This window comes from Mustela putorius, unplaced genomic scaffold (genome assembly GCF_011764305.1).
Source record: "Mustela putorius furo isolate JIRA1106 unplaced genomic scaffold, ASM1176430v1.1 tig00003834_pilon_pilon_pilon, whole genome shotgun sequence".
In the NCBI taxonomy this organism is placed as follows: domain Eukaryota; kingdom Metazoa; phylum Chordata; class Mammalia; order Carnivora; family Mustelidae; genus Mustela; species Mustela putorius.
The window spans coordinates 135,422,369-135,445,539 of record NW_025421987.1 but is presented as its reverse complement, the minus strand read 5'-3'; the positions used below and the strand labels follow the sequence as shown (position 1 = coordinate 135,445,539).

The 23,171-nt window shown below is 49.6% G+C and overlaps 1 protein-coding gene across 1 annotated transcript in view; it reads right to left on the bottom strand.

The window, feature by feature from the left end:
* Positions 1–23,171, bottom strand: part of ITGA9 (integrin subunit alpha 9) — a 319,285-nt gene that overhangs the window by 231,086 nt on the left and 65,028 nt on the right. Inside the window, exons 12-15 of the mRNA XM_045089112.1 lie at positions 22,562–22,652; positions 19,841–19,886; positions 13,244–13,398; positions 3,761–3,921 (exon numbers count right to left, since the gene is read on the bottom strand). Of these exons, the coding sequence (XP_044945047.1) occupies positions 3,761–3,921; positions 13,244–13,398; positions 19,841–19,886; positions 22,562–22,652 (453 nt within the window). The remainder of the gene's footprint in view (positions 1–3,760; positions 3,922–13,243; positions 13,399–19,840; positions 19,887–22,561; positions 22,653–23,171) is intronic.

Sequence of the window (23,171 nt, the reverse complement as noted above, 5' to 3'; positions counted from 1 at the left end):
AGCAAAAAAGAAAAAAAAAATACCTAAAGATAGCCTAAACAAAACACACCCAGGCCCTCACGCCTGCCTCAGTCTGCTGGCCATATGGTGTGCGATAAGCCCGAGTGCTTTTATTTACCTTCCTCTTCTGTCTACAAAGCCGAGAGCCGGCCCATCAAGAAGGCCCCGCTTGCAGCAGAGGCCACACCATGCTCTCATTCCCAGATGACCGGCTCCCAGTCCCCAGTCCCCAGTCCAGCAGGCCACCCGCTGCTACTCCCTCCCCACCCTTGCTGCTTGCCTCGACCCCACAAGGGCCACGGCCTCCCCAGCTGTCTTCCCACAAAGGACACACCAGGGCCAGGCCTGCTGCCTCCTTGGCCAGCTGGGCCACTGGGCCACACCGTGTACCATCAGCCAGCTCAGAAGGGTTCGCCCTAATGGACAAACTGGCTGCCTCTGCCACTCACCACTGTCCTCTGCTGCCGCCCAGTCAAGCAGTGAAGAAACTTCCCTGGTAGCTATGAACGGTCAGCTGCCTGAGTGCCACTGAGCAAGGATGCTGGACCATAATGGCCACAGAAGCCTGGGCCATCCTGGTGCGTCCCACCACCCCCAGGTCCTTCTATGAGAAAGCCACCACATACTAACCACATCCAAACTTCTCTAGGTCCCACGTACTGGACTGCTCTCGGGCTCTTCTGGCTCTTCCCCAGGACAGCCCAAATCATCAGAGACGCAGGCACTCACACTGTGCTCCTGAGCTACCGCAATCTCCAGCATCTGGGGACCACTGCCTTGAGCTCTTCTCCTGACAGCCACGGTTCCTTTGTGGCTTTAGACTTTTTTCCTTTTTTAACTCTTTTTGTGTTCTACACGCTGACACAGAGGTAAAAGAAAATGACACTTAAATATGAAAGAACGCTCTGCCATTAAATCTGTAGCTGTACACGTTTATCTCACACTCTGGTGAAAAATCACCACCATTATGGAAGAGGACACATCACATCATGGAAGGTCCAGAAAGCTCATGGAAGAGATGCATCCAAGTATGAAAGGACTGCACTCTTGGTACCTTCACATCCTTCTTGTCTATGTATTTAGGGACAACTCACTCCTTGGAGAAATACATCCATGACCTTATTCTATAGGTGTCCATCCAGGAATTCTGCTGTCTGCTCCAAGGCTGTGCTCACGTAGCCATCCAGGCAAGCCGTTCCAGAATTTCACTCTAGCAGAACTGGGTGTCCAGTGATTTGCTTTAAAAGCTCCTTGGGGGAGGTTTTCAGACTCACCCTCAGGAAAGGGCTCTCAGGGCCAGTGAGCACAGAGCTCCTGGTGTCCCAGGCACCAAGGAGCAAGCACGGGCATGGGGATATGTAGGTGACCAGTTGCCCCACAGGCTCCAGAGTCTGTGCTCCCACTGGGCCTCTTTGGGGGCTCTGCAGCTCACCCAGGGGAAGGGAGCCCCTGTCAACCATGTTTTGATCCAATGGAGAAGTGCCAAACTGTGGGGTGAAGGGTATGGAGAAGGTTGAATCCTCCAACAGGATGCCCGGTTAAATCTGAATTTCAGGGGCGCCTGAGTGGCTCAGTGGGTTAAGCCGCTGCCTTCGGCTCAGGTCATGATCTCAGGGTCCTGGGATCGAGTCCCACATCGGGCTCTCTGCTCAGCAGGGAGCCTGCTTCCCTCTCTCTCTCTCTCTGCCTGCCTCTCCATCTACTTGTGATTTCTCTCTGTCAAATAAAATAAATAAAATCTTAAAAAAAAAATCTGAATTTCAGATAAACAGCAAATCATTTTTTTAAATTATTTTTATTAACATATAATGTATTATTTGCCCCAGAGGTACAGGTCTGTGAATCGTCAGACTTACATACTTCACAGCACTCACCATATCACGTGCCCTCCCCAATAACAACAAATCATTTTTAGTGTAAGTTTAACCCTTGTACTCTCTGGCTTCAACAAGAAAAAATGATTTACTGTTTATCTGACTTTTGGATTGAATGAGCAAGTCTTTATGCTTCTTTGCTAGACTCTGGTAGCCCTGGCTATCAGGAAGTAGCAGGACCGACGACCCTGGGCAGCCCAGCTCTTCTCCCCGGTTACCCTCAGAAGCTACCCCAGAAACAGCACCGCCTCTTGCCGGCCCCTCATTACCACCATTCCCTGAGTGCACTCTTCAAAGGCTTGTAGGCTCTTTGGGGCCCTGTCTTGAGCCTGTGACAGGGAAGGCAACCATTCTGCCAAAACAAAAAGTCAAGTCTCCAAGAGCCCAGAAGGAAAGCATTTGTAGAAGAGACCCAGCATGAGGAAGCCTGAGGAAAGGTGCCCCACATCTAGGAAGTGTGGGGACACCAAGCACAGGAACTGAAATGTCTCATCGTGTTCAGATATGTGCCTGTCCTGGGCAGCCTCACACCCTCAAGGGCATGCATGAGCCCATGTAATCTCAGACCTAGAGATGTGAGTGGCTGGTTGGCTTAAGAGAAGTAGGAGCCACTTTATAAATAAATGGCCTTCATGGGGCCACAGGGCAGCTGGTCCGGGCAGGCCCCAGCACGATCCTGGCAAGAAACATAGTCCATCCTCCTGAAAAGCATCTCGGGGGCACGGACTCATGGGCTTTAGGCCAGACCAAGTGCCACAGATATGGGGGGGGGGGCATTTCTCTATATACAATCCAGAAGCCTCAAGAAGCAGCTGTTACTCTCCCACTGTGGCACTAGCAACTCAATAACAGAATGAGATTTGAATCTGTCGACTATTTTTACTATCATCCAGAAAGCCACTGGCTAATGTGAGGTTGAACTATATGAAAATACCATTTTTGTAAGTCAGGAATTTAGAAAACTGGCAATTACATATGGCCCAAACAGATGATAATGCTGAATGCCTACTGGGGGGTCAGAATCCATGCAAGATCCTTTCAGTACCTGTGCCCATTTTAGAGATGCAGAAACTAAGACACACAGAGTTCAAAGTACTCATCCAGCTAGACACACACCAGGTCTGTGTGACTCCAAAGGCCATATTCATTTTACATACCGTGTAGCAGGTTCACGTGGCTCCTTCTATCTCTTGTGCTCTCTGCCTGTGGGTCAGTGGCTGGCCATTCCAGCAGCCCTGGGCATCACCAGGACTCCCACCCTGCCAGCACCTGTCTACACAGGGGCCACTCTGTAGTTAATCAAAGCTTGACCTCCTGAATTAGCAGCAAAGTGTATTTAACAAACAATCTCAAGAGGGTAAAAACATTTGAAAGTTTATTTAGAGTGACAGGGAAGAGGGGCCAAAGAAAGCACTCCTAAAATAAACAGAGAGTCATCAAGGGATAAAACCCAAGTCCCACTAGTTTTAAAATGCCTTAACCGTGACTCTGAGCTAATGTGTGGTGGACCACTGAGAAAGCCATCAGGTGCAGTGTGATCCAGGACCACAGCTACCCAGACACGGGGACTTCTATGGCTCTCCTCTGAGGAGACCACAGAGCTTCAAAAAGGGAAGAGGATGAGAAGCCTCCCAAAAGGACAAGCCAAGATCAGGGAGTGTCACTGTTCTCCTGGCCCACTATAACTCCCCTCAGAGGCTGAGATGAGCACAGTAAGATCAAAGGGCTGTCAGACTCCAACTTGAAAAGAAGAAACGAATGTTCTCCTCCTTGTGAAATAAAATGTTAGAAATCTGAACATACGTAACACACAATAAAAGTAGGTTCCACTAGTTCTAAATGAATATCCACAGAGATCAAAGTGGGAGAAGAAAAAGAGGACTGACCTTCACGTGGGCCACGTAGTGATGACAGGCCTCCTCCATGTGGACCAGCTGCAGCTTCTCTGTGATCTGACCCAAGGACTCTCCCAGCAACACAAAGTAGACTCTGGGCAACTGGCCCTTTGCCTTTTTGGCCACATCAGCCGTCAGAACGTAATTGAGGCCTGCCAATAAATAAGGTCAAGACATCAGTGAGGACTCACGTGTGGGGTCACGGCCACCTGCACTACCCCCTCCCAAGCTCACAAGCACACTTTGTATGCTACCTGCCTCCCCACTGCAACCAAGGGCTACAGCCCAAGTCAGCACTTTCTTGGAAAGAAGCACAGAGCCAGCGTCCTCTCAGAATCAAGAGACAATGAGGCCACCCCTGTCTTCCCGGTGATTCTCTGTATATCACACGTCATGGCCCTCCCTGTCTCAAACCCCATGAGTTACCACCTGTGTCACCAATATACACAGCAATAATTAGAGATACCCAGCATGGTCGGCATCCTGAAAAGAAGACACTGTGGTGAGCCGACAGGATTTGACTAAAACCCACAGAAATTATTACGGCTACACATAACCCTGAATCCTATAGTGCAATGAGACAGACACCCAACATGAGGGAGCAATTACCCAATAATCCCCAGATATTCACGTGTTCACGTGCGCTCTGTGATGGCGACATCCCTTGGACCTTGTGTCATCACGTCCCCTGAGCACCAACTACATGCCAGGCACAGGGGACAGGGCAGTCCTGCTCTTCCTCTGTTTACCCTCTGAGGCCACCACAGAAACAGCCCCACAGAGCCCTGCCCTCTTGGCACTTACACTCACAGAAACTCAGACCAAGGCTAAAGCTAACTTAATTCCCAGGGAGCTGAATATACAGATGGTGTATAGTAGAGCGCCTGTCATTTGAACAGTATCACGGGCACGTGGGGCTTGTGCTCAGGCATACTGAGCCATACTTCTGAAGGGAAAAACTTCTCGCCTGTTCCTGAACACATGACATCAGTGGGCAAAACCTACTGGGACACAATCTGAAACTTTAAAAAAAAGGGTACAAGATGCACATTGGATAACGAAAAGGTCTTACTTTCTTAACTTCAGAGTCAGTCAGTCACCCTACAACAATGTGCGTCATTAGGCAAATCGGGCGTTGGTGTTAACACACCTATTTCTCTGTTTTTCTGTACCACAGCTGAGATCAGTCCTCTGGGACCCTTTCTTATTTTTTAACTGCTTTGTGGATTCAGGGGAATGTGGCAATTTAAAGTGAGAGAGAGGGAACACTCTGTCCCCAAAATGACCAGAGGAGGCTGCAGAGCCATGAAAAACAGACCCTGTCCCCACGAACAGGCCCCTTGGAAGCTGTGGCTCTTGCCCCCATAAAAGCAGCCCACACCTGCCTACATTTAAGTATGCGAAGCAGGGCAGTAAGGATGGGTCCGGCTTTAATAACATCAAAGGCATCAGCCACCGGGGAGGTCCGAGCCAGGAAGGAGGAAAGGGACCAGGACAGGCGTTCTGCAGCTGCCATGGGGTGTATTTTGGATGCATCTAATGGTTTTCCTGGGCCTCTGCCATCTCGGGGATCTTGCCATGCCGAGCTGGTGGATTCCTGGTCAGCAAGGGCCGCTCTGCCCCAATGTATTTACTTCAGCAAACAGCTGATTGCCAAGGCAAGGCTGGGTCACCGAGGGACCTGAGACCTGGATAACCCAAGGCAATATAATGAGGAAGAAAAGAATGCCTTTGGGAAAGTAACAACAAAGAGAAAACACGGGAGCCCAAACAAGTGTTACACACCGGCTCCTTTGGTGACACGGGGCAGATGCATAGAATGGTAACGGGGCAGATGCATAGAATGTCAAAGCTTCAGGGTAACTGAGGGACCCCTGGGCTCCAAACCTTCATTTTTTCAGATGAGGAACCAAGGTCCCAAAAAGGAATCAGGCTTGTTCCAGTTCAGAGGGCCCTCCACCACAGAGCTGAGTCCAGAACTCTCCTAACTTCCAGTGCAGGGCTGTTCCTACCATGCTGATTCTTGGGGCAAGTTTTACATTTTTTAAATGCCCAGACAGCAGAGCCCAACACATGCAGTGATTCGGAACTGAACTCTGGCCCATTTACTTTCTTCTCATCACAATTTCCCCAAGCAAGAGTCAAACAGTAAGAAAGGATAAGTATAAATGGACTGTGTTTCCAAGTTCTGTTTAGTAAGTCCAGAGCTCAGGATGGGCATTTCTGGAAGACAAGCCAGCCTACGGCTGGGCAAAACCAACATGGCGGCAGTGGCTGTTGAGTGGCCCCCTCCCTGGCCTTCCTCCCAGAGGCAAGAGCTGCCCTCCCTTGGGAAGGGTGGGCATGGGGAGAATGGAGGGTGTGAACCCTCTTGCCAGTGAGCTCAGAGAAAGCTAGCTGAGCTCAGAGAAAGCCAAGGTAGAAATGATCACAGGAAGACAGAGCACATAGGATCGGTGCCCCACGCACATCCTCTTGGCTTGTATTATTTCTCTGCTGCCCAGTCCAACTGGCCACTGCCAGCACCTGAACCCCCTTTCCTGAGAGCGCTCTCTGGTGGCTCTACTCACATGCATGGTGGATCAGAAGTGCCAGAGAACCTGAGTCCCTGAGACCTCACTACCGCTGGAGCCCAGCTCCCTCATCCCGTGGGTGGAGTAACTCAGAAGGGTGCTCCACGCAGACTCTCAGTGTTCCCCAGCAGGATTCAGCAACAACACACCTTCTGTTGGACTGCTGTGATGGTTTATGTGTCAACTTGACTAGCCTATCACCAAATCTGGATATCAATGCAAAGGTATTTTTATTTTTATTTTTCTGAAGAGTTATTCACTTATTCAAGAGAGAGAACAGCAGGGAGGTGCAGGGAGGGGCAGAAGGAGAGGGAATATAGTATAGCGACTCTATACTGAGCACAGGGCCCGATGTGGCGCTCGATCTCACCACCCTGAGATCATGACCTGAGCCAAAGTCAAGAGTGGAAGGCTTAACCGACTGCACCACCCAGGTGCCCCTGCAAAGGTATTTTTAAATGAGATTTTGTTTAAATCAGTAGACTTCAAATAAAGCAGATCACCCTCCATAATGTGGGTAAGTCTCATCTAATCACTTAAAGGCCTTATGAGAAAAAGACTAAAGTCACCCCAAAAGAAATATTTCTGCCTTCAGATGCTTCCAAACTACAATGTCAATATATACACATCCGATTGGTTCTGTTTCTCTGCAGAACCCTTACAGACACAGCTTCCTTCCCTTCCTGTCTCACTTTCCTACTGGTGCTTCCTGGGGTTGACCACAGCCTGAATCAACCATGTACACCAAATCCTTGACTCAGGCTCTGCTTCTGGGAGAATCTGAAGTAAGATGGGGCAGGTCAGGAAAAGGGAATGGATTCAGCCTTCAGTGTGTGCCAAGCACTGTGTGGATATTTTCCAACACCACTTTAGTCCTGTGACATTCCCTCTCACTGTAGAATCTCTGACCCGATACATCTTTCAGACAGCTGAAGAGAAGACAGAAACAACTCAGTTACTACAAACTGAGCTGAGGACCACAACCACTGCTCTGCTCCAGGCAGAGTGTGAGCATGCCAATAAGTCCGCCTATCAGATTTTCCTAAAATGTTAAAATATACAATCACAGACAGACCAAATTATCCAATTCACCAAGTATAATCATTTTGGAAGCTTTTCATCTTCATAACTGCCTGGCTAATGCTTCTCCCTGATTTAAAATTTACTTCGACATTTTAAATCACTAAAAGTAAGTCAGTTCCATATCACACTCTCTCTTTGAGAAGAAAGCCACCAGGAGACTCATCATGGGAAGCCCAGCCTGAGTGAGGGGGCGTCTCACAGCCTTCAGAGTGGCAAGAGGTGCAGACCGTTCTGGAGCCCTGAGTTCAACTGGCAGGTTTAAACAGTAACTACCCAAGAGCGTCTGAAAGGGAGCCCCAGTGCGAAGAGATGCCAGAGAAGCAGCCAATCAGCTGGCAGGCTCCAGCAGCCTGGCCTGGTGGGAGGGTGGCTGCCCCTAATTCAAGCCAGGCCAGCCAGTCCCCGTCCCGGGAAGGGTGCTGGTTCTGATTAGCGCGTGCTCCCACCACACGGTCCACATCCTCAGGTTTTCCTTCTGGCAGCTTGTGTCCATGCCATGTCGAATGATGTCATGTTGATGGAAAAGCTGACCAGCCCCAAGTCATGTTGCAGCCTCCTCCTCTCCCTGCCCCCAGCTGGTTCCCAAGGGCCCCCCATACTGGCCTGGGCCAGGAGGGAGCCAGCTGTCTTGCATCAACTCAGCTCTGGTCGGTCCTAGCAAGTTTTTTATCCATTCCCATTCTCCATCGCAACATGACTTCAGCTGTGAAATTCTAACTAATAAATCCTCCTTCCAGACTTAATGAGCTTCCCTTGGAATCTCCCAAGAGAAGGGAGAGGAAGGATATTTCCCCCTTTACTAGCTCTCCTAAGCTTGCTCCCCACCCCATAAAGGAGCGAGGTGGTAATTATTAGATGAGGTTACCCCATGCCTCATGTGACATGGATTTGCCTCATTATCCTATCTCCATGTTTCCCAAAACACCAGAAGGAGCTTGGAGAATGTTATGTGTGCTCTCTGGAGTAGAAACACACCCTCCTGCCCCCCGCCACCTAAAGCCAGAGGAAGGGTCTGGAGACAAGTCGCCTGGTTTCGACCCTACTTCTGCTGCTGGCTTGGATGACCAGGTGCCATGCTTAGGACCTGGGCTCCACTGCTTGTCCAGAGGCAGGGAGGCACCTCTACTTGCTCATGCTCAGGGTGCCAGATCAGAGCACAAAACACAACAATTTAGGGCTCATCCCTCCCTGGTTTTCATTTAGCCTCTAAGTGAGAGTCCGGAATTGCCAGCTCCATCCCTAGCCCCCAGAGCCTGCCCAGCACATTTCAGCTTTAGCCTGGCCAGGAAGCAGGTAGAGGCTCAGCCCCGGGGCGAAGGGGCAGAACTCTTTGGCACAGCACTCCCCACCCTTACGGCAGCCAGGATGCTCCAAGGAGTGACACGCTGCCTCCCAGGCCAAGAATGAAGGGATTAATAACACTTGGGATGGGCAGAACTCTTGTTTTAAACTGCTTGGTGAGATGGGTTATAAATTTCTTCTTCGAACCGCTACAGCTGGACACGTGCCTGCACCCCAGTAGGGAAAGGAGGGCCTACCAAACAAAAAAGCCTGGACACATCCAGAAGTGGGGGTTGGGTGAGGGAGCGTCAGCTGTTTGCACTGGCCTCCCTCCCTGCAGAATGCAAGCTCCTGGAGGGTCAGGGCTCTGTCTCACTGGCTTCTGCTCTGCGCCCAGGGAGGGGAGCGTGTACTCTGGCACTCTAAAGAACTTAACTATTTGTGGGGTGCCTGGGCGGCTCAGTTGTTAAGTGTCTGCCTTCAGCTCATGTCATGATCCCAGGGTCCTCGGATCAAGCCCCGCATCGGGCTCCCTGCTCTGTGGGAAGCCTGCTTCTCCCTCTCCCACTCCCCCTGCTTGTGTTCCCTCTCTCGCTGTCTCTCTGTCAAATAAATAAATAAAATGTTAAAAAAAAAAAGAACTTAACTATTTGTAGTTAATGACCCAACAGGTGCTTCTGTGACTGGCTGCTGGCTGGGCTAGTTCCCGAAGTTGTTGTCTCTCAGCTCCCGACCCACCCTGCTCTGTGAGGCTGGGTCTGGGCATCTCTGCATGCCTCTGCTAGCGGGTCTGTGGGAGGCTCAACCCAGATGGTCAGCTTGAGGGAGGCTGGTGGAGGGAGAAGGGCTGCATCCTCCTGCCTGCTCCCTATTCCTATCAGCTTCAGCTGGCGACAGTCTTTCCTGGCAGCTAGTTTCAACTGTAGTTAATACCAGTGTCAGCTTTTCCCCCACTGCACTAGCTGCTACCCCTTCCCCCAAGGTTGAGGTCTCAGGCTAGCAGAGTGCCTACTCCAAGCTTCTAGGTTCTGATCACCGCAGGTGTGACCTCTTCTGTTTGTCTGCTTGACCAGGGGTCCTCAAGTCCCAGCCCCCTCAGAGGTGTGCTGAAGGGCAGGTGACTGGGCCCCAGTGCCCCAGTGAGAATGTTCATTTCTAACATTCCCACGTGCCGCTGCTGCAGCTGGACAGGGCACCACGCTTTGAGACCTCTCTCCCCCACCGACGCCAACCCAGAAGTGGGGGCTGTTTCTGGCAGTGACTACCAGTTAAATCCAAGACCTGCTTTCCCAATTCCTGATATTAAATTCTGTCAAAACAACTGGTTTCTGTTTTCCTAACTGGATGCTGCCATTCCAGGGGCCAAGGCAGAGTCACCCCCTACAGAGTCTCTGGAGTTTCCATGGTCCTGCCAGAGGCCATCAGCCAGCCCCGAACACCCTGGAGACCACGTGGGAGCTGTGGTTTCCCACTGCTAAAGCAGAAGATGAAGAGGAGAATGGAGGTCCTTCCCCAGCAGGTCCTACCAAAGAGGAGGAACCAAAGAGGTCAGCTTATAAGTGACATGTAGCATCTATGGCTCCCCAAGCCGTCCCTGGGGGGTCCCGCGGTTCAAGATGCCATCAGATAGAAAAGGCTTCTGACAACTCTTCGGAAGAACCCAGTACACACTGCGCCAGCCACACTGCACCAATGCAGCCACTCTATGGATGCAACCCAGTCGTGGACATGCAGATGCTGAGAGGGGGCCTAGAAGGTCGGCCCAAGGCGGGCATTCATTTGTTGGACATTCCATGGCCAAACCCACCAGGACCCAGGCTCCCTGCAGCTGCCAGCAAGGGGACAAAGGAAAGCTCATCACGCCCTGGCCTTGAGTTCCCAACACAGAGGCCTGCACAGTGACGCTGAGCTTGGACGACAGCGGAGGATGGCGGTGCCCCCACCTTCCACCACCTGGAGACCAGGCACCTGATCCTCCTGACGACACAGAGCCCAGGCCCTGCCTTCTGTGCTGGACCCCAGGGATCCCCCACCACTGTTGGACCCCCGCAAGCTACCTGTCACTTCCTTGATTTCTCTCACATTTCCTTAAGGGCTGCCCGCTTTCCCTCCTCAAGTCTCTCCACATTCCACAGCTAGTTCATGTTTTACCAGATTTCTACAAAGATGGAGATCCAGCACCTTGCCCTGAATGCCTGGGGACAACAAAGAAAAACGGATGGAGAATATTCTGCATCGCCCCATTGATACCAAAATTCCTGTTACCATGTGTAAAGTAAATGTGGAAAAATACTGCTTAGATTGTAAAGGGATGTCTGATTTCAGTGGGAGAGCGTGCTGCTACTCAGAGTCCAAGACTTGCACATGGGTGTCAGCCCACTTCCTCCACGCTGTGCACTACGGGCAGGACCATGCGCTATCCACCAGCCTGTTTCTCCTGATATTCTCCGACTCTTCAGGGGTCATGGTTGAGCCAGGACTCCATTATCATTCTGCCTAGAGGTCAATGAAAGGGGCCCCAGTCACTGGGGCCCAGAAGGCCCACTGGTGGGCAGTAGCATGAGAAGACACCCACATCTCCTCCTGGCTCAGCCCACAAACCTTCTAATCAGAGTCCACTCTACCCCCATCTTATGGTCTGACATCCTTCCTGCTCAAAAACTGGCATCTTGGGTTTCTTCTCATCTGTTCCTGCTGTGCCAAAATACCTTCATTACCACCACAGTGATGTCATTAAAGAGCCTGGAATGGTGTACACTGCTTCAGGATCAAAATAATAGAAACTCTGTAACCCCCACTGGAGGCTCCATGAGGATATGCTTGGCACATGCAGGCACACAATAAACATTTGTCAAATGAACACACACATGAACTATTAATCACTTGCTTATTTTAGAGTTCTAGGATAGTTCTGCTTATTTTTATACACACCAACATAAATCTTCAATTCAGTTCTTTCATAATGTTTCTTAATGGAGTCCAGCTACATCATGAGCTGGAATTTGATAGAAGACACACCTTCTAATTGGGCAGAGGACACAGCAGCCCTAGGACCAATAGAAAAAAATGTTTCCCTAGAGACTGATTAGGGAGGAGATGAGAAAGAGTTTTTGGAAAGCAAAACTAAGTATGCTCAAACCAGGATTCAACTCCTGGCTTCACCAACAGCTATGTGACCCTGAGCAAGTACGTTTCTCACTGAGTCTGGTCTTTTTCTGACTGGGTTCCACATAAAACGTTTGTTAATTCTTTGTCACCAAGTCCTGAGTGCATGGAATGTTTACATTCAGTTTTGAAATTTCTAAGTTTTTTTTTTTTTTAAAGAAATCTCTATGAACAAGTTCAAGGTTTGATTGTTGAACTTATTCAAACCATCTGAAGATCAAGATAAAGTATCAAGGAGGCTATTAGCCTAGAAGGATTAGCACACTATTAAATAACATACAGCTTTCAAGGTGCGGCTGAGAAACAGACCAGGATACGTGTGCATGTTCGCGCCCATGAGCGCACACGAGTGTGCACAAACACCCACACACACGCTCCAGATCAGTGCTTCTTGAACATAAATGCACACACAGATCCTGCTTCTCAGACCTAGAGCGAGGCCAGAGATTCTGCATTTCTAACAAGCACCCAGAGGACGCTGGTACTGCTGGGTCTAGCAACCACACTGTGATTAGGGAAGTGAGACACCTGACTCTACAAATGTCTAAGAAATGCAGAAAGTCCAGGTCCTTATTGTTTTTTGTGTGTTTTTAAAAATTTTCCTAGAATTCTATTTTCTATTATTAAATCAGCCTTCCAAGTAAGAGCAAAGCATTTATTAATCTGCATGAGTGTTCTAGATTCATTTCCTTCAGATGACCACGTGCTCTTAAGTTCTACTCCGCCCTGATCCTATCTGTTCCAGGGACTGGACCTCTGGAGTTGGGCTAGCAAGCTGGCCTTCTCCACCAGAGAAATAGCAGGGCCTGCTGTCTCTTTTCTGTCATCCGAAGCTGACAATGCAGCTCCTCCTCTTTTGCAAGTCTAGGGCTTCATAAAATTCAACATCCTGATCCTACCATCCATCCCTGGTCTCAGATTCCACAGTCAAGGGCTTACGGCCCTGACATCTGGCTGGTGCCCCAGGCTAAGGGAGAGCCTCCAAAGACCCACCACTTCTTTTTTTCTAACCAAATGGAATGTTCTGTAAGGGCGAGGCTCCAGTCACTACCTTTCCACAAGTCCCACTGGCCTGTGACACCTGTGGCCCCGTGAGGTTTCAGTCTAGTCACACATTGGGGAAAGGATGCTTGGGGTCAAATGTTATTTGTTCCAGAGCTGGAGGCTATGTTAAATTGGGAAACTATGGGAAGCAGAAAAGAGCAGGAACTGTAAGAGAAAGAGGGTCTGGACTGCGTATCTGCTGCCTGCAAAACTGGCCAGGATGCACAGGGAAATCAAAGGCTCCAGAAGAATCTCTCAGCAACCCCAGTCACACAAGCCCTCTCCAGCTAAGATGGCCATCCCAAGCCCTGACTCAGGGGCTCATTACCAATCTCTCCTGGAACGTGCTTGCCGTGGAAGCTGAAGCAGGCGGTGACGTTCAGGCAGTTCACAGGCTGCAGCCCATCGTGACACTGAGGCGCCGTGATGTTGATGGAGGTTGGGAGGAAGATGGAGACGTCCACCGTAATGACGGGTCTCGCCCTGTGCATCGAGAGAGGGAGGTGACTTAGCCATGCTCTCAGAACAGAACAAGAAGTAATCCAGAGAGAGAAATCCTCGGCGTTCAGCCCAGCACTTAACGAAACCATGAAGTAACCTGTGAGAGAAGGGCCAATGGGCCCTGTAAATACTTTCTCCCGGTTTTTGAAGTGGCTTATTTCCTAATAAATTAATGGTTAACTTCCCAATAGTAAAGGCAAGTAAGTTGTTAATAAAACACATCTGGATGAAGCCATAAATGAACCACCAGATGTTGGGTGATTATTTAAAATTTCACCAATTAAGTTCCGATTTCCATTTTATTAGGAAGATAGTAATATATTTAAGGGGAGTTCCTACAGCGGATGCCAGGACTCGAGAAACAGCTGTACCGTCGGGAATGGCCATGCCCTTACTGTCTCTGGAAGCATGAGCTGCAGAGTTCCAGTTCCATCCAGTGCGTCAAACCTCGCCCTTCCTTGACTCCCTCAATTCATTAAGCATTTCTCTAAAAGAACTTGATCCAGAGAGTCCCAGCTGGTAACAGCGAAGCATTTCAGAGCTTAAGAAATCAACCCACCTGATCCCAAGAGCAAGTAAAACCCTGTAAACACTGGCATCCTTAACACCAACTCGGACGGCCAGCATCCCCACCCACCCCATACTGGATCGATACACGCATCCCTCCTGCACCTTCTGGGGAACTCCAGGGTTGGCCGACCAAGCTGATTCAGGCCATCCTGCTGTCATTGCAGACACCTGCTCAGGGACAGTTCCCCTAAGCTGCGGCTTAGCCTTCTCCCCTCCAGACCTCACAATGAGACCCTTTTACCTCCAGAGAGCCCCAGCCTTCCTGCCACTGGGGTGATATAACAAGATTAAGGGGCATTAGCGGCTTGAGAACAATGACCTTCCTTGTGTACAGTGACCCTGCCAAGAGCCCACAGCGACAAGACAGATGGGAAAAAGGAACACAACTCTCAAAGAAGGTATTAAGGAAAACCTCAGGGAAAGAGGGAAGGAAGGACACATGTGGCCCAAGAGGGTGAAGGGTTTTCACTGCTGCCACCACTGCCATGGACGTGGGTTCAAGGCTGAGAGAATTGGAACTAGGGCAAGGGAATGGTGGATCTCCCAGAGCAAAGCCAGCTGTAAGGCCAACAGACGTCAGACAATAGCAGTGCCTGAAAGAAATCCAAGGTCCCGGCCTTCCAATTTTCTTCTGGGTTCATCCTTGTAAGACGCTCTCAATAACACAGAAAACAAATGCTCTGCTCCTTGTCAAGAGGACTGAGCAGATACCAACAGACAATCTAGAAAGCCCCAGGTCCTTCCATGGCCAGCTCATGTCCCTCTCCCAGGAGGCCTTCGCCAGGACCCCTGCACCATCTTCAAACCTCCCCTCACTTACTCATTAAGATCACTGTCTGTTTCCAAGGATGCTCCACCAGTCTACAGGCCCCTGAAGGTCTAGGACCCCCCAAATTCATCCTGATAGCCTCAGGACTGGTGTTCAAAAATCTGAGGTGTGAAACGGGTGCCAACCTCACAACAGGCCCAGGGACTGAAAACCACAGGAGCGCCCCAACTTTCACAAAACAGAGGCACCAGGGAGTGCTGTTCTCGACCCTGTGAGATCTCCACCCTGCCCAGGGCACATGCTCCCTGGTCACCACACGGAAGGAAGGCCTCACCACCGCCTGCCATCCCAGGGGCCACCCAGTCCCCACTCCCGGCAGAGCCCTGCAGAGGAAGGCCGGGGGAGCAGGCCGGGAAAATGATGTCGATGGAGGCCGTCAGCACAGGATCCTCTGAGGTGAGGACAAAGACCTTCAGAAGCACACGTCTCACCAGCACCTGTCAGATAAGGCCCTCGATCCTGTTTCACTTCCAAGAATTGTTCTTGGACCAGGGAAAGCCCAGAAGTCTTTCCTGAACTCTCTCATCACTCCCTCTGAACTGAAGTGGCACAGCACTGGGCGCCCATCGCCCTCACACAGGCCCTGCCCTCTGCAGCTAAGGGGAGAGCACAAAATCAGCAAGGGCAGAGTGGGACCAGCCTGCGGTCACGCCTGCAGAGGGGCCCGTCCCCATGAGAGAAGCAGAGGGGCGCTGAAGGACAGCACCACAAAGGCCTTCAAGACTTAATTCTAACTTAAAATAGACTACCTCTTTCTGATGACTCCGATAGTTCAAATCCTAATACAGACCGTCCCTGGCTTACGACGATTCAATGTAACAACTTTCCAACCTTATGATGGGCTGACGTGCACTTGGGAGAAACTGAACTTTGAACCGTGAATCTGGATCCCCAAGGATCCCCTTGCCGGTGCTATGTGGGATGACTGTGTGGCGACGCTGGCCCTGGAGCCACAGCTCCTGGGCTCCGCCACCAATCACGAGGCTGAACAGCCCCTATGCTGACACCTTTTCTGTAGCCCTGTGGAGGCTCTGTTTGTGACTTTAGGCGCAGCTTTCAGTCATTTATGTGAGAGAGTCAACACCTGATTACCAAACCAACTTACTGTCGGAGGACTGTGCCCGACCGAAGGCGGGTGTAAGTGTTCTGAGGTGAGTATTCTGAGCGCAGCTGAGGCAGGCCAGGCTAAGCCATGGTGTTCGGGAGGTTAGGGGTAGTAAATATGTTTCCATGTAAGGATATTTTCAACTTACAATGGGTTTATCCTAACAGTAACTCCTTCCTAGGTCAAGGTAGATCTGTATTTCCCTTGCATTTACCTCCCCGGATGCCGTCTGATGGAGTATTGCTCCCATCACCCCAGCCTTCTGTGGGAGGCAGTGCTGCATGTGGGACAGCCACAGTCGGACAGATTGAGCGCTGACACCCCATGAAGATGGAGGCTACTAAACCAGCCGTGGAGCCATCCCCTCCAGGCAGCCAATTAACGTCTATGTCCTTAATACCACTCACAGTAAGGTGTGCCCTTTGCGGCAGCCTGAAGGATTCCAGGCCCGTACACATCTGGACTCTCCCTGAGGACATGTAAGAATGGGCATGGTGTGGAACCCCTGGGTGGCTCAGTGGGTTAAGCCTCTGCCTTCAGCTCAGATCATGATCTCAGGGTCCTGGGATAGAGTCCTGCATTGGGCTCTCTGCTCAGCGGGGAGCCTGCTTCCCCTGCCTCTCTTTCCGCCTGCCTCTCTGCCTACTAGTGATCTGTGTGTCAAATAAATACATAAAATATTTTTTAAAAAAAGAAAGAAAGAAAAAAGAATGGGCATGGTATGTTATATGAGCCTGTGCATGATTGATTTTTTCTGGTCTCGGCCAAACTCTGAGGGGACTCAAGTCCACCTAACTTGCTGGTCAGCTAAGCCATGCCTGGGATGCCCACCTCGCTTAGCCCACTGACGTCTCCAGACCTTCATGTCCACAGTCGTTCAGCCACATCTAGCACCTTATCAACAGATGCCTTCCTGGCCCCTCAGACACACTCAGCAGTCCTTCTGCCTGTTCCTCCCTGGCCCCCTCTCTAAGGGGTCCCAGTTTGCCTTCCCTGCTCCAGGAAGAGACCTGAGGTGGTCACCCTCGCCCATGTCCCACGCTGAACTTTGCCCTGGACCTGTTCCAGTGTTGGGGCCTGGCTCAAAGACGAGGTCCCTATCCGCCACGGCCTATACACCACATCTCACCTTCCTCTCCTCCCTCAACCCCCATTCAGTCTCGTCCCCCTCTCCCTCTGTCTCTTCAGGCCCCAAGGGGAGAGCGGGGTCAGGGCAAGTCTTGTATGGATGAGGGTGAAGCTAAAGGGGACCACCTCTGAGTAGTGCAGGAGAGGAAAGGGCCAAGGAGAGCAGAAGAGGTTTCAAAGACTCTTGGCCTAACCTCTGAGCCACATGGCAATCCCATTTGCTCCTTTGTAGCCAAGCTTCTGGAAAGGAGTCAAACTTCACCATCTGTTTTCTTGCTTTTCCTTCTCTCTCCCACCCAGCGATCTGACCTCTGCACCTCACTTCTCTTGACCTGCCAGAGCCAAGGACACCACTGTCACCTCCTAACATGACTACGTGGCCCTCTCTGCTGGGTTTGATGCGAACCAGGGCCCTTGACCACATGACCCTGCCTCATCATCCTCATGGCACTGACCACAATCAACAATGATCTCCTTTTTAAAATTAATAAAACTTCAAAATCACTTGCTTTCCTCATCCATAAAATGGGAATAATAGTAATAATATCTATGTCATGGAGTTGTTAAGAAAACTAAGAATTAAAATGTGATCTATCGGGACACCTGGGTGGCTCAGTCGGGTAACATACAACCTTTGATTTTGGCTCAGGTCACGATCTCAGGGTTGATTCTCTCTTAAGCATCTCTCTCTCCACCCTTTTTTTGACCCTGCCTCTCCTAAAAACATTATGTTCTACCAACAAGAGAACAGACGAACGAGCTATAGTGTATTCAGTCAGCGGACTACTGCTCAGTAAGGGAAGAAGAGCACCACAGAATGACTCAGAGGCATCTCAAACACGTTGCACCAAGTGAAAGAGGCCAGAGCCAAGAGAGTGTGGACTCCATAATCCCATCTATGTGAAATTCTAGAACAGGCAGGGCTGATCCACGGCAATGAAAATCAGACCAACGGTTGCCCATCGGAAGGGGGCGTAACTGGGAAGAGGCAGGAGGAAATTTCCTGGGGTGATGGAAATGTTCTTTATCTTAATGGGTGGCAGTTACACACACAGGCACCTGCTTACAACTGTACACGTGCGATCCTTCAATCAGCAGGCTCCGCTATATGCAATTTACACCTCCAAAGGGAAAGAAAAAAACAGAACAACCAGAGAACGCTGAGCATGTGGGAGTCCAAGCAGTGCCTGGCATGTGGCAGGCACTCAGCAAACACTGGCTGTGTGGGTTGCTTGCACAGTTGCTCCGTGATATGCACCCGGGATCTGACACACAGTCAAATAAATAAATATAATCTTTAAAAAAAAAAAAAAAAGGAGAATCTACAGGATATACCTTAAGCCAGATACTCCCGGTTTTAGGAGTGCCTTTTCTCAACTGTGAGAGCTGGGGAACGTGTTTTATTCTAGAGGAATCGTGACAAGCCAAAGCAAGCTGCTCGGGACAGCGAAGAGGAGAGAAGGCGGTGGGTAAGCTCAGCTTCTGAAGTGTCACCTCAGTCAATGGAGGCTACGTAAGCTGTTTTACCTGAAAGGGGATGGCCAACCCACAGGACAGGGGTGAGGGCTGGGGGATAAAGAAAGTAGAGATCCAGTCATATGGCGACGTCACCACCTCAGGGACACACAAGCCACTATCAAATACTGAAGGGCTGCTACATGCAAAATATAGAATCAAGAAGCAGAATTTTAGGGAGGCATATTTTGCATAAGTTACCTAAGCATTGCTAACATTCATTGACCCCCTACCTGTTCTATGCATTTTGCATGTAGTACTAATTCACAGAGTTCTGTGGACCCAGTGAAGGAAGTACCACCATTCTCCTGTTTAAAGAGGGGGGGATTTCTGAAAGGCGGGTCACCTGGAGAAACCCGCCTCCCAACGGCAGAGTGGGGGTTCGAACCAAGGCCACCTGGCCCTGGACCACACCCTCCCAACCTAAGGTGATTCTGCCTCCTTAACAGGTTAACATCCCAAGTTAGCTAGGGTTAATTGGTTCCCTCCAAAGCTTCTAAGTTCTCACCCCTAGGGGCACCTTAAGGGCCAGGTGCCTTGCAGCCAGAGACTTGGAGGAAGGCACTGCTGAATGAGAAGAATCTGGGGGTGTGCAGCTCCATGGCTTCTGGGACCCCTTCCAGCTCTAAGATCCCACTGGCCTATTTTAGAAGGTTCTGCCATCAGGTTATTAACAAAACCTAAGAGCTGGCTCCCACTCCAAAGGGTAATTTGGCCTCCTCTGACTCATATGGAAGAAATACTTGGAGATGGTTCAAGGCAGGATGGCAGCCTCCAGCCTTTGTGGGAGAGAGTCATGGTGCATGGGCTCCCATCCCACACCTCTGCCTCCATAGGCAAGGAAGTCCTGCTCAAAGAGCAGGAGGCTCCCCGCCCCTGGGGATCTGGGGACTGACAAGGTGGGGATGAAGAGCTGGGACAAGGCAGTGCTTGGGAGCCCCTGAGTGTCCTGGTGCCCACAGGAAATGAGGACATCATGTACACACATTCATGAAGCAGCTGTTCAAGGCAAAAGGCAAAACCGCTGGGGCTGAAGCCACCCCAAGCCGTAGGGAGGCTACTGTCCCAGAGCTACAAGCCACTCGAGGCCCGCCAGCTGGAAACTCTGGGGACAAGGAGGACCACACAGCCGCATTTTTACTTTCCGAGCACCTCCAGGAACAGCACAGAGGGAACTGCTGACTGACGGTGAAGAACTTCCCCAACCACCCACCTCACCAAAGCCCAGCCCTCATCGTGAAGAATGCAACCCAAGAAGCAAGAGGGAAGCATCTCACCTTAGGAGAACCACGCTGTCTGACATGAAGGCTCCAACAGTTACATCTGAAAATCAGAAGTTTGTAGCATTCAGAGACATGCTGAAGCCCCTCCCATCCTACCCACCCCTGGAAAGGTCCCCAGCCACGAGGCCCAGCACTGAGCTCTTGGGGGGGGGCGGGGGCAACAGCCTTCCTGTGGGCCACATGGTGATCTTGGAAGAGGGAGAGCCACATTGCCCCTTGGGGCAGCCAATCACCACGTGGCTTGCTGAGACCTTGAAATGTGGCTGCTATGAGAACCATGAACTAGCCCAAAAACTTTTATATTTATTATTAAAATTAATTTCACCTATTTCTTTTTATCTTTTTTATGTGGTTCCTAGAATACATTAAATTATGTATGTGGGTCACATTATGTATCTTTTGGACACGAGTGAATTAGAGAGCCAGATACTTAGAACTAAATGAGCTGGAAAGAAGCTCAAGGTTCTGTAGAACATGTGAATCATCTCTGCTCCACCCCTCACTCCCGTAACCTCAGAATCTCTCAGTGTCCTTGTCTGTACTGTGGGCATAATTATCCTAAGGGTCTTCTTCAAAAGCTGATGGTATTTCATAATACTTAAATTAAAAGACATCTACTAAGTATTAGTTGTTAAATGTAATATTTTAAAAATACTTAAATACATAGGTTAAATCACATATTTAAATCAGAAAATTCAGGAAATACTGAGTATACTACAAACCAAGACCCAAGAGCTAGATGGTAATTTTTTTCTCCTTTTTTTAAGATCTTATTTATTTATTTCTGAGGAGAGAGAGAGCACAAGCAGGGGGAGCAGCAGGCAAAGGGAGAGGGAGAGGCAGACTCCCCTCTGAGCAGGGAGCCCAATGTGGGGCTCAATTCCAGGACCCTGGGATCATGACCTGAGCCTAAGGCAGATGCTTAATGACTGGGCCTCTCAGGTGCCCCAGTAATGTTTATTTTTAAGTAACCTGAATTTATAAAGTATATACTCATCTAGTAGCTCTCTGCCTTTCTTCCCTTCAAGTATAAACTCCTTAGTCTTGGGGTTCCCATTACCACCTTAAAGAAGCAAGCATCTGAATCCAAGACAGACTGAATTCCTATGTCTATATATGTCCTCATTAAGGAAAAAGAAACAGCAAATCCATGAATTGTAGGACTGCTAAAATTTCTGCATTTGGGTATGCTTGTTAATTTTGCTGTTTTCCAAGCCTTTTTGAGTTGACTAGATGTTTGAAAACAAAAGAACCTGAGGAATCTGTCATTTTTTTTTTTATGAAAAATATAAGAAGTTCAGGGGTGCCTGGGTGGCTCAGTCATTAAGTGTCTGACTTCAGCTCAGGTCACCATCCCAGGGGCCTGAGCTCGAGTTCTGCACTAGGCTTCCCTCTCAGCAGGGAGCCTGCTTCTCCCTCTGCCCCTCCCCACATTCATGTGCTCATTCTCTCTCAAATAAATAAAAATTTTTAAAAATCTTAAAAGAAAAAAATGTAAGAAACTCCCATACATCATAAAGCGTGAACCCACCTGCTCATAGAGAATGTGTGTCTCTGCCCACTGCGATGTGACCTCTGGCCTGGCCCCTAAGTTCTCTGCGGCTCAGTACCCATGTCTTTCACATGGGGAACACTCCATCTCTACCCACCGGCCACACTATGGGAGCCACTGTGCATGTGGGAGCATTTTGCGTATACATCAGGTATTATTCCAGGACAGCCACAAATTACCCAAAACAAGAAGAATGGCCTTCTCCGACTTAAGCCTATGAGGCCCACAGAAACAAAAACTTCAGCAACAACCCTTTCCTATCCCCTCCTCCTGGCTCTGAAAGGTCACAAAAAATGATCAAAACTGTTGCCCATAAGAAGCTACCAAATGTGCTGCCCTCGTATGCCCAGCACTGGATCTCACAAGTCCTTCCCGGGCATTTTAAGTGGAAAAAGTACTTCCTCAAAGACAGCAAGATGACCTAGAGTTCCAGGAAAATGCTTCCTGAATTCCAGGAACATTTCAGAGTTTTTCAAATTCTCATCTCTCTTTCCTCACCTCACCCCACTCCATCCCCTTCAAACCCCAAAAGAACCACTACCACCCTGCCCAGGGCATTTTCCCTAAACCAAACAACACTTGGGACTGAGGTGGGAAATGGTACATTTTTCTTCAATTAGCCTCAACCATCACGAGGCATTAATTCACCTTGAAGACAAGGCAGCCAGAACAGTGAGGGTCTGTTTTGTCCATCAGGGAGGGTTTTCTTCTTTGCTCCAAATATTTCAATTTTCTTGCAGGGGTTAGGAGGTGGGGAAGGTGCTGCCCAGCTCCTTTTTTTCCCCTCTCAAGGGTAAGAGGTCTCTAACTATGCTTAAATATTAAGGAGAACATGAGGTTTCACTATCATTTTTAATGTGGACAGTGCTTTTTCTCAGAGCTGATGCCACAGAAATCCTGTTCTTTTTCTTTTCTTTTTTTGTTGTTTCTTTTGATATCAATCTGTCCTTTGGGTGCTGAAACTCTTCAGAATAGATCTTTCTAAAATCCCAAAGTAAACTTCAACACCTTAAAATCAAATACCAGGCAAAGTATCCCCTCCTATTATGGGAATTTTCCTCATCCCACAGAGCTGTCACCACAGCTTAACCCTACTGGAAATGACTCTACCTCATGCACTTATCTTCTTTTATCTCTTATGCCCTTAAAGAAAAACAGCTTACCAGGATAGCCATTTCCATCCATATCAATGCCTCCTGATATGGACTGTCCAAACATCCGCAGAACCGGACTTATCTTCCGGCCAGACAGCTTCTGAAACAGATAATAGGGAAATTGAGTCACCGGATAGGAGCACAGTGGTGAGTAAGAACGCAGGACTGTTCTACGCAGCTTCCGTTGGATGCTTGGTCCTGGAGCTGTTGAAAGAGAAAACTGTGGTCCTAATTTGATCCTGGGGTTTTTAGCACATGACCAAAGACCACGCACTCGGTTACGGTAACTTGTCTTCATGACATGTCATTGTTTAAAAATTTTTCAAGCTCACTGTTCACGAAAAACCCACCTAGACTTATGTGCTAATGTTTTGACATGCCACGTGAAGTTCAAAATGGATATTTACTTCCATTTCCAACAGCGGTTCTGTTTTGTTTCCATGCAGGTGGAGCTGGCTAGAATTCTAAGAACATGTTTTCCTTAGATCTCTCTACCCAAATATGTACCAAACATGGGCCACCTCTCTCCTTGGAGGTGCCGTCAGTCTTTCCCCGGGGCGGCGGTGGGGGGCGGGCAGGCAGTGAGCATGTCCAGCTGGCAGAGATGGGCGCATGGAAA